This window comes from Aquila chrysaetos, chromosome 8 (genome assembly GCF_900496995.4).
Source record: "Aquila chrysaetos chrysaetos chromosome 8, bAquChr1.4, whole genome shotgun sequence".
NCBI classification, from domain to species: Eukaryota; Metazoa; Chordata; class Aves; order Accipitriformes; family Accipitridae; genus Aquila; species Aquila chrysaetos.
The window spans coordinates 24,618,302-24,630,380 of NC_044011.1; the positions used below are offsets into that span (position 1 = coordinate 24,618,302).

Below are 12,079 nucleotides of genomic sequence, written 5' to 3' on the forward strand. Positions count from 1 at the left end.
ATACATTCACATTACATGGAAGAAAAAATATTCAGCCTTTACATGTGTAGGGATGTCGTTGAAATCAATTTGTCATAGCGAAATATCTAGTGGCAGGCTAATATATTAAGCGCAACTTTATATACAATGTTATGATACCTAATTATACTTTGATATGGAAGATTTGAGATCATAAAGAAAAACAGGTCTGACAATGGATATATGTAGATAGACATTTTATTTTATTTCAAAAAATAGCAAATGTCTTAAGAACACAAACCAGAAAGTTATTAAAAGCTTCATAGCAAAATATTTAGCCAACTCTGTTACAATATATAGGCTTGAGGTTCTAACAGTTAACACTATGCCTCAATTCACTGAGCAAGTAATGCTCCTGATACATAAACATCATGCAGTTGAAATATGGAGCTGAATATTAAAAAAAAAAAAGGCGGGTATTTTTATCTTTGATCTTTCATAATCAAAGTAATTGAAGAACAATGACATTTGAACAGGTTTGATTCTTTTTGGGAAAAGCCATTAAAAATAATTCCTGAGTATTTAGGTTAAGTGAATATATCAAAACCGACCAATTAAGACCAACATCCTGTTAGATGAGCCTTGCAGCTTGAAGTGACATTCTCTAGCGTGGCTGTCATGGCAGGATCATGGCCTAAATACCTCAATGAAATACGTGAAAACCTGCTGGTATGCACATTCAAATTCTCATTTTCTTTAGCAATAGCCTACAACTGTCAACTGTGAAGCTTGCTTTGCTGAGAAAAACATTGTTTTAAATGTCACTTCCTTTTGCAAAATCTTGTAATGCAAACTGCCACAGCTAAGCCTCCAGTGAACCATCACACCAATAATTACGTAAAATATATAAATCAAAATTTAGGCAAGGGGCTTTCACACTATATTAGTATACATATTGAATTGTATGCTTTGTATCAGTATTTTGAACACAGAGATCTAGTCATTTAGCTTCTTGCTATTGTAATGAGAGGCAATATATTCATTTTCCATTATTCTCCTCAGATGCATGTCACAATATCATCTTATTATACACCATGTTTCTAAAATCCTGTTGGCATTCATCATGTTCCTAAGATTTTAATTGAATCTGTGTATTTTCATTTTAAAACTGCTGCCAATCAAAGTGGTTTAGAGAACTAATCCCAGAAGAATTTTCAGATTTCTTATTTTATATATGTTTTCCTAGAATTACAGGATTAAATAACAATGGATGTAGAAAGATTATTGTACAAAGCATAGTTAATAATTCACAACACTGGTATTCAACTCGACCAATTACAATGAATTCACAAAAATGGTTTTAATTATACCCACTCTTTTCTATCCACCCACCCCAATACGTAAACAAGTTCCTCACAATGACAATGGCAAGACATCAGTTACCGAGATGTACTGTATGTGAAAGACAACACCTAGGATAAAGGCCTGGACTTGACAATTCCAGTATGTGCTCCTGCTCACTTCCCATTCTAGACCACAAGCACCGTTTTTAGACTCTTGCAGTCATTAAATAAACAGAACTCACAGGTAAATGGAGCTTTTTTCCTAATGCAGGCTTCTGGACTCAAATTGATAAAAAGTAACATGCTTAAACGGAACAAAAGAAGTAATGACTTGGGAAAAATTGGAATCAGTCATACCAAAACTCTGAGCAATGATAATGTACAGTATTGCAGCTGTATGTTACTAAGACAAAAAACTCTTGGCATTACAAAGATGAAGATCTCTGTTCACACAAGCCAATTTTAATGGGCTATTAAGCATTTGGTTAAAAACAGGCTTGTACTAGTCTTACTGAAAAGGAAACACTTGTCAAAATGTTTTTGGTTTTTTTTTTTAAAAATACCGTATGACATCTTCTAAATTGCAATTTAAATATTAAAATCTTGTTTCAGAAGTTCCTCGCTTCAGGTTGTTACTCAAAAACTCATCATGTTCAAAACTCAAATTATTATGAGATCTTGATATCATAAGAAGCTTTTCCTTATTAGTAAAGTCTTTCTTGACTGCTGCTTGTGGCACAAGTAACCTATCCATTGGGTCCTCTTTGTTTTCTAGTTTCATATACCCTTTACTGTTGCTCCGATCCAGTCTGGGCCAGCTGGGATGTTTCCTTTGTTCAGCTTGGACAGTGAGCGTAGATGGACCCCTGTCCAAGTCCAGGGACTTTGAATGTGAAGACAGAAGATGCAAAGATGTGTTGGACCCAAACTGTTTCCTGGCAGCGCCAGGGGATAAAAGCTTTCCTGTGCTTGGTCCGAGAGTCATAGAAGATTTGAACTGATCAGAGGGAGTGTCCACAAATGAATTGTGTCGCGGCAGCATGGTAGCAGTCGGTCTGTAGGATTCATTAGTATCAGTTAGTGGAATGGCCAGAGAATCCATCGACAGATTTCTAGACCGACTCCTAGTGATCTCTGAGTCCTCAGTTATATTGTCTATACTGGGCTCATCAATAACACAGTTATTCAGTTTAATTACTGGCAGTGTGAAAGCACTAATGGAAGATGATACAATGGATTTTGTTTCACACTTCATAGAGCTAGTGTTTTTGTCATCTGAAGCCTTGCTGGTGTGAGGGTAAAGTCCAAAGAGTGAACCAGATTGCTCAGTCAGCAGAGGTGGCAGGAGGCTACCAGTGGTCCTATCTTCATTTAGGGTAATCTCATCTTCTTCAGCAGAACTATCCATCCTAAAATTACTCTTGAAGCCAGAGAAAGGTGCAACCGTGTCCGCAGCCAGCCGCGATGCACACGAGCTCCCGCTGTGCCTGAGTTCTCCTTCCCCCAACAAGCCAGTGAAGGCACCACTCAGCTGCTTTTGTTCCTTAATCCTCAAGGTGTGGATGTCTATTACAGTGGAGTATATGTCTCTCATGTGTATGATTTTTGTTTCCTTGTCACGGTTTTCATGCAGAATGGCATTTGCGCAAATAAAAATGAAGATTCCAATGCCCATAGTAAAAGGGCCCAGCATTTTCATCTTATCTGAGTGCACATGCTGTTCAAAGAAACGAAGTAAAATGCTTCCTTGGCTTCTCAGGACCTGGGTTTCATTTACAGATAGATTATCTTCAGATCCTAAAAGCTGTTCCTTTTGGGGCCAGTATCCAAGGATGGCCATTGCAATTCCAAAGAATGCGATAAGCACTCCCAAAACAAGGAAGAATCCCGATGGAGAATAGAGACGGATTTTGCCCCTGACAATTACTACATCTGCTCTGGGCCGCCGTCTAACTGGTTTCTTCTCCTCAGAAGCTGGTGCTGTGGCAAGATTTACATGTTGCTGAGATCTGGCAGAGTCTTGCCTTTTTAAGGCAGCCAGTCCTGTTATGACTCCTCCGGTTGCTATCATAGTTCTATATTGTGCTCTGGAAAAGAAAAAAAAAAAACAAACAAAAAAGAGCAGAAATATTGAGGCAAGCAAAGGTTGTGTCTGCAAATATAGATAGCACTTTGGTATTCTGTAGGTATTTCTTGGTAATCAAAATATTCATGACTTTAAAAAAGCTACTATATCTTAATCTAGTTATGACATAGTAGCAGTTTTGAGATTCACATAGCATCTTAAAAACATTTCGAAAAGTCTTTTATCACTGTAAACATAGGTAATAAATCTTCCATCAGTGATACAGACAGTAGCAGAAAGCTAGTGCTCTTAGTGGTGATATATCAGGATTAAAGATGAAAATATTCAGAAGTCTTACCAGATGACTTATCTCTGGACTGGTCTGCAGCAAAGTCACTAATGTATTATTACCTTGTACGCGTTTTAGATAATTTTAGCACTTTAGCTAGTAGTTCTTTTAAAAACTTCTATGACACACAATGACTATGAATACATCTTTCTTTATAGATTTCAGCGTATATTAATACATATTTATTCCATCATTTAAAGAAGCTTTTAAGCCTATTCAGATCACCTAAGTCTCAACTACAGAATAATTTTTGCCTTTCCTAATAAAGCTCATCCTCTTTTATGCATATCTAGATCTTTTTTCTCCCCTTTTTGGTTCCTCATTTACCAGATAAGAAATCTTCATAAATTTCAAGTTCATCAATTCAAAGCTTTATCATTTTATGAGGAAATTTTTTCATTTTAGACTTACTTTCATACCTGGCTGTCTATTACATGAGAAACATTAAGCAGCATGGGTTTAAAAAGAGAAAGCCATGTTTGATAGTTTTTTATGAGTAAGAGTAACAAATAAAACAACACAGTTCAGGATAATTGTATTTTATTTTACAAGCCACCTTATAATCAGACTCAAAAATAGTTTCTAAGCTTAATTAATGAATATTAGAATGAATACTAGATAATATTATGGAGTAAAATTAAGATGCTCTAAACCAAGTATGAAAAAATTATGTTCTCTTCGGTGGCCTTACTAGGCTCAGAGATAAAGAAAGACTGACAGTCTGTTGCAGAGGAAAGGGCTCCATGTCAAAGCTGGGGATGGTTTCACAAGCAGACAAAGCTAAAGTTGGACTGGGTGAATAATGTGAGAGGCTGAAAAGCAGAGGCAAAGCAAACTGGTGACTGCTTGCAATTTACAGGCAGTAATTCTCATCAGATCTCTTAAAATATTTATGTTTTTTTAAAAAATCTTAGCAGTGCACTCATAAAAAAAAAGATTCGATCTACCATGGTATGAGAAACAGACTCTATATTTGGACACTATCATAGGTTTCCACCACTGCAAGCAGGTGTCACACAAGTATATCTACAAACAGAAATCGGTCCAACCCACCAATTATGAATTTGATTATGAAACTAATAGGGAATTTGAGATAGGTGGCCAAGTGGAAGGACTAACCCAGAAAGAAAAAGGATCCAGTGTTCATTATTATCTGTTCAGCAGCATTCAGATGACAGACAGAAAGAGCAGCAACCTAAACTTCCTCCCTGCACCATCATTACTGAAGGACAGAGCACTTCCTCTCTCTCTGTGAGAAACCTTTTCTGTATGAAGGAAAGACCTGAAAAAAGGCCTAGGGTGCTAAGTACACAGCATTTTCCGAATTTCTGAAAGAGAAATTCATAGCATTATTCCAAAAAATCTCAGAAATTTCACTTGTAGTGTCAGGTTTCATGTTCCTAATCTCTCTGGAAATTCTCACCCTTTGCAATTCACTTCCATTTTTATGGAAGTGCTATCTGGGCAATTTCAATAGTTCAATGCCAACTAATTTCTTGAATGCTTCATAAAAAGCCGTTTTTTTTAATGTAACAATTTAAAAATTCCAATTTAAAAATGATAACTTTATTTTTTTTAATGATAATTTAAAAACCCAACAATTTAAAAATTATAACATTTCAGGGGAACATGTTGCTCCTCTGTTCACTCTACCTGCATCAGAACTTGGGCGCAGGGGAGAGAAAGTCTGGCTGCAACAAGATACAAACATCTTTTACACATAGAAAGAGTCTCTTTCCTATTTCTTGAGTTCACATCAATATTATTAAATCTTCTTTAATGGAAAAAATCACAACCAGGTTTGTAAATAACAACTTGTAATAAGCCACAGTGTTCGTAAGGCTTATAAGCTACTTAGTATTAACAGCAGAATTTTGATCTCTTCTACATCTAATAAAATCAATAGTATTAACAGACATATTGGTATGAGATAATTTCACTTCATGCTGACAGCTTTTCAGAAACCAATTACAATGAAGTACATATTAAGATGGAAACCTTTTCTTAGAAAGTATTATATTTAGAATAAAGTGACATTGTAGATACATTCGATTTATTCTGCAAATCTGTTTAGTTTCACCACATAACAGCCATAATGAGTGCCAGTTACAAATGCTGCTTCTCTTATTTAACTTGGTACAGCAATTACATTTCGTTTTACCCTGAAGTCTGCATTCAAACTTCTGAACAAGCTAAGACTAAGAAGACTTTGACTCAGAGGTAAATAAAGATTACACTAAAAGCTCAGACAGCATCTCTTTGGAGGCACTGTGAATGACACAGGCTGGCTCTAAAACGAATCAAATAATGGTAAAATGGATGTGGAACACAGAACAAAAAGAAAGGGACAGGCCTGTAACTGATTTTATAAAACACAACCATCTTGCTGATACAAAAGCACCACCACTGCCAGGCTCCTTTTGAAGAACAAATGTTGAGTGACTCTTGAACCTTGTAGCTGCTCTGTTTGTTTCACCATCAGGTCCAAAGACCTGCACACCTTAGGGTTTTAGTTTTGAAAGAAGCAGTGGCCCAGATTTACCTCTACATTTAGCTTTGGTTTGCACTGTGCTGTTACAGTGGCCCTGACACCAGCCCCGTCAGCCACTCAAAGATCACCCCAGAAAAGCCTGTTGGTAGAGATCCTGTAAAGCAGCTCCCGCTCGCTCTCCCTCTTGCTCTCTCTCTGCATTGTTTGCACAGAGGAGAATGACTCAGGCTCTTGATGCTTCAGTTCTCATCTCTTCAATGGCCATCAGCAAGATGTACTTCACCTTTCATCCAGGCTGTAGGCTAAGGCCAGTCCTCTGCATCTGGTAGGCTTTCTAGGAGATGCCTTAAAAAACCCCAGCAGCAAATGGAGTAACAGGTTGTTATGTGCCCTTTAGCACAAAGAAAGTACGGACCCCTCAGCAGATACTACTGGTAGTTATCTCAGGTGACTGTAGACTCAGTACGGCCTGCAGAGCGCCATGCGGCAAGGACAGAGAAATGGAGATGAAGGGAAAGACCTGGATAACTGTGGTGGGATGCCAGGAGCCCACCAAAGCAGCTCTATCGCTCCCCTCCTCAGCTGAACAGGGGAGAGAAAATGCAACAAAGGGCTCATGGGTCGAGATAATGATAGGGAGGGAGAGATCACTCACCAATTACCGTCACAGGCAAAACAGACTCAACTTGGGGAAATTAGTTTAATTTATTACCAATCAGATCCGAGTAGGATAATGACAAAAAAAACCCAAATCTTAAAACACCCCCCCCCCCCCCCCCACCCCTTCATCCTGGGCTTAACCTTAATTCTGATTTTCTCTACTTACCCCCGCCTCCCAGCGGTGCAGGAGGACGGGGAATGGGGGTTGGGGTCAGTTCATCACACGTTGTCTCTGCCGCTCCTTCCTCCTCAGGTGCAGGACTCCTCACACTCTTCCCCTGCTCCAGCGTGGGGTCCCTCCCATGGGAGACAGTTCTCCATTAACTTCTCCAACATGGGTCCTTCCCACGGGCTGCAGTTCTTCACGAACTGCTCCAGCGTGGGTCCCTTCCACAGGGTGCAGTCCTTCAGGCACAGACTGCTCCAGCATGGGTCCCCCACAGGGTCACAAGTCCTGCCAGAAAACCTGCTCCAGCGTGGGCTCCTCTCTTCACGGGTCCACAGGTCCTGCCAGGAGCCTGCTCCAGCGCAGGCTTCCCATGGGGTCACAGCCTCCTTTGAGCATCCCCTGCTCCAGCGTGGGGTCCTCCCCGGGCTGCAGGTAGATATCTGCTCCACTGTGGACTTCCATGGGCTGCAGGGGGACAGCCTGCGTCACCATGGTCTTCCCCACGGGCTGCAGGGGAATCTCTGCTCTGGTGCCTGGAGCATCTCCTCCCCCTCTTTCTTCACTGACATGGGGATCTACAGGGTTGTTTCCCTCACACATTCTCACTCCTCTCCTCCGGCTGCAGCTGCGCAGCAACTTTTTCCCGTTCTTAAGTATGTTATCCCAGAGGCACTACCACCATTGCTGATGGGCTCGGCCTTGGCCAGCGGTGAGTCCGTCTTGGAGCGGGCTGGCACTGGCTCTATCTGACATAGGGGAAGCTTCTAGCAGCTTCTCACTGAAGCCACTCATGTAGCCCCCCTCCCTAGCTACCAAAACCTTGCAATGCAAACCCAATACAATAACACCTGCAAAAGTATGGGTGGGTAAGGAGCCATGAGAGGGGCTGCAGCCCACCTAAAAAAAGAATAGTAGAGCCAGAGGAATAAATTCATGCAAGAAAGGTTTGCAGACGTGATGCAAAATGGGTAATGATAAAAGAAGTGTCACCCTGGGATGTGGAGTGACATCTGCTTTTTCCTTACATTACACTGGCTATGCAAGCCAAGGCTGCCACAGAGGCTGGAAGGGATTCTCCTTTCCGTATGGGGAAGGGTTGCTCAGATGCTCAAGGAAAGGCTGTCATAAATGAAACTTAAGAAAGAGGGTAAAAACAGCTTTCATAAAACAGTTTGTTGTGATTAGACTTGCATTCGCCAAGCAAAGAATGAAGTATTTTCCTAACCAAGTCAGGTCAAACAACTCAAATCAACAAAGAAACGGTAGATTCACTCTGTGATACAAAGATAAGGCATAGGTGAATTACCATAGACAAACTGTAATTTAGCACAAGTGGACGAGGATCCCTCTTTTCTGCCAGTACACCAGGCTATCACTGATGATCAGAGAGAAATATGGTGCATATATGCTGCTAGCATTACCCATACCTGACTTTGCCAGCCTACAGTAAGGAAGGGAGGCAGGAGGCAGGTGACTTGGGGACTCACTAGAGCAGCTGCAGAGCACAGAGCAACTTGAACAGCCTGGACACCTCCACAGGGAGGTATGGCAGGTAAGAGGAGTGACTCAGACTCCTTCTGAAGCTAGGAACTGTCTACACAAGTAATACCCAGTTATCCTTTGGAAGCTAAGCAAATGACAAAATGGGTGGGATAGGATTTAATGGGATTTGAGCCCAGTTGACTCACTGATTGATTATCCCAAATATAAGAGATGTGTCAACTGCAAGAACCTATTACAGACTGCACATTTCTGTTTTAACAGCAACTGAGGCAAGAGCTGCTATTTAGATAATGGCTCTAATGCTAAGCAGCCTAAGAAAATCTGAAAGATGTGTGTGCACAGATTCAATGGAAGGAACTGACTTCATAGCATGTTCTAGTGGCTCCAGCTAACTTCTTCTGGTTCCACAAACTATAAACTATTTATTTCTCTCTTCTACCTAAGAGGCCACCACCTTAATACCCCTCTTTCCTCCCTAATCACTAGCATCACCTTAACTGTACTGCTGGCAACTAACTTTTTTTCAGAGATGGTCTAACTATTAAAAATCTAATTTATCTCTCAGCAATTGTTCTCAACTTGTAGTAAGCTTTAAAGCTTGGGGCTTCTATTTTAGATGCCTGAAAGCTTATCTAATTTTTTCAACTATTTTGGTATTACAAAAATTATTACTTCTACCTACAACTTAGTCTTTTGAATCAATACATAGTCATTTGAATTATACTGAGATCTTACACTTAATGTTAAATGTACACTAGCAGCAAAGATGGGATGCAAACTAAAGAATACTAAAATTGTATTTCTTTAATATTATTTGTTTTATTCCAGATACATTTCAGTGTCCCTTACCACTTACAATCTTTTTTGTTTGCATAAATATTTCTCTTTTTCTCATTTACTCTTTGAAAAATGATTGAAACTTAATTATGTGAAATTATCAGAACTGTACATACTATTTTCCTGTAGTTTAACTTTACACAAAACTTTCTGAGAAGTACAGCTCTTGTGTTTCAGCGAAGAACTAAACATCACTGCAGTAAGAGGTAGTGTGCGACAGAACCTGATTTATATTACCATAGCATTTCCTATCTTACTGTTTCAGCTGATTATGAAATTAATCTCCCATTAGTACTTGATTCATTATGATTTAAGTGGCTCAATTTCAAATTTTAACAAGAGGACAAATTTTATCATCAAGGAAGGTTTCTTTTACCTTTGATAAACCTAGAGTCCTAGAAATGAAGGAGGTATGTGAGAAACTGTTTACTCATAAAATATTTCTCATAATCAAGAATGCAAATGATAAAGTAACAAGAGAACTGATGACATAACTGAGTAAACAAATCAATATTAAGCTGTATTTAACACATCTACACTTTCCTCCTGATGTACAATATGTACATATCAATGTTATCTACGCATAGAGGTTGTCATCTGGTACAATCTGTTCTATTTCAAAGGTAAAAATATGCAACTTTATAGGCCCAAAGGGATTAATCATTCTGGTAGAGATAATACACCAACAGCCAAACAGAGGGTAGTTCCACAAGAAGCAGAGAAAATCATCTCAAATTACACTTTTGTTTAACAAGCAGCCCCCTCCAAGTGCCTAGCACACCAATGGGACTACGTTATGATGCATCTCTTTCCTTATAACCATACCTCAAAAAATGACCTCATTGAACAGGTTAAAAAAAAAAAGCAAGCAAGCAAAACACATCTTTTGTATTAATGATTATGAGGTATTTTAAGTGTACTTTAATTGACAATAGGTGAGAAGAAAGCACACAAAATGTGGTATTAAAAATCTTCATAACCTCAGCTGGGATTTTAAAGTCATGCTAGCAAAAGCCAAGGATAGGAAATTGCATGCCTATCTAAAACATTAAAGCTTTGAAATTTCCAGCTGAAACAAGGGATAAGCTTAGGGACTAATCATGTCCTTTTAACCTCCTGGTTGCCAGTCAGATTACGGAAGCAGGCCAAATCATGCAAGCAGTTTCACAGCATAAAAAGGAAAAGGCAAGCTGCACATGGGTCAGGCCGTGCAATAGTACAAGGGTGTCCAAGTGGTGTTCCCCAGGGCCCAGTATTGGGGCCAGCTCTGTTTAATATCTTTATCAATGATCTGCATGAGGGGATCGAGAGCACCCTCAGCAAGTGTGCAGATGACACCAAGTCAGGTGGCAGGGTTGATCTGCTCGAGGGTAGGAAGGCTCTACAGAGGGATCTGGACAGGCTGGATTGATGGGCCGAGGCCAATTGTATGAGGTTCAACAAGGCCAAGTGCCGGGTCCTGCACTTGGGTCGCAACAACCCCATGCAGCGCTACAGGCTTGGGGAAGAGTGGCTGGAAAGCTGCCCGGCAGAGAAAGACCTGGGGGTGCTGGTCGACAGCCGGCTGAATACGAGCCAGCAGTGTGCCCAGGTGGCCAAGAAGGCCAACGGCATCCTGGCCTGTATCAGAAATAGTGTGGCCAGCAGGAGCAGGGAGGTGATTGTTCCCCTGTACTCGGGACTGGTGAGGCCGCACCTCTAATATTGTGTTCAGTTTTGGGCCCCTCAGTATAAGAAAGAGACTGAGGTGCTGGAGCGTGTCCAGAGAAGGGCAACAAAGCTGATGAAGGGTCTAGAGCACAAGTCTTATGAGGAGCAGCTGAGGGAACTGGGGCTGTTTAGTCTGGAGAAAAGGAGGCTGAGGGGAGACCTTATTGCTCTCTACAACTACCTGAAAGGTGGTTGTAGTGAGGTGGGTGCTGGTCTCTTCTGTCAAGTAACTAGTGACAGGATGAGAGGAAATGGCCTCAAGTTGCGCCAGGGGAGGTTTAGATTGGATATTAGGAAAAATTTCTTTACTGAAAGGGTTGTCAGGTATTGGAACAGGCTGCCCGGGGCAGCGGTTGAGTCACCATCCCTGGAGGTATTCAAAAAGCGCGTAGACAAGGCACTTCAGAATATGGTTTAGTGGGCATGGCTGATGGTTGGACTCAATGATCTTGAAGGTTTTTTCCAACCTAAATGATTCTATGATTCTAAGTGATGGCAATAGGCAGAAGGTCCACTGCAGAGATTAAAAGCTGAGGTTCCCTGAATATTGGTAGACCATGCAGCTGTATCAAATGGCCTATATTTGCTTTACAATAGTACATGTTAAATAGTAAAATCTTTGCACTCGGAAGTGGAAAATAAAAGCTTGTTATTAAGGACATGTCAAAATCTGCTCGGAAATTTGAAGTCCGCCAGTGATCCATTTATTTAAAAAATCTAGATCTGGCAGCAGTTTTCAAATCTGCACTGTACTGGTCCAAGCAAGACCACAGGGGTCCAGCAGTCCAGGGGTCCTCTGCAGAATCTGTGAAAGATAACTAGGCGTGGCACATCAGAACTTTCTTAAAAAAAACTAAAATGTTTACTGCTTTAATGAGTCCAGGGGGTCCACAAATTGTGAAGGACAGAAAAGCACTGGTTTGGAGTGGATCTAGAGGATGGACTGAAGACACATTGGGAACAAAAGAGAAGCAGCTCATTGTTCTACTATAAA

The 12,079-nt window shown here is 40.5% G+C and overlaps 1 protein-coding gene across 4 annotated transcripts in view; it reads right to left on the reverse strand.

Annotated features, from left to right (window-relative positions):
• Nucleotides 1–200: 200 nt before the first annotated feature.
• Nucleotides 201–12,079, reverse strand: part of TMEM200A (transmembrane protein 200A) — a 56,896-nt gene continuing 45,017 nt past the window's right edge. For 2 of the 4 annotated variants that reach the window (XM_030023138.2, XM_030023139.2), the window contains one exon: nucleotides 201–3,388. In XM_030023138.2, the coding sequence (XP_029878998.1) occupies nucleotides 1,897–3,372 (1,476 nt within the window). In that variant the 5' untranslated portion in view covers nucleotides 3,373–3,388 and the 3' untranslated portion in view covers nucleotides 201–1,896. The remainder of the gene's footprint in view (nucleotides 3,389–12,079) is intronic. The other 2 variants (XM_030023140.2, XM_030023141.2) reach the window with 1 other exon arrangement.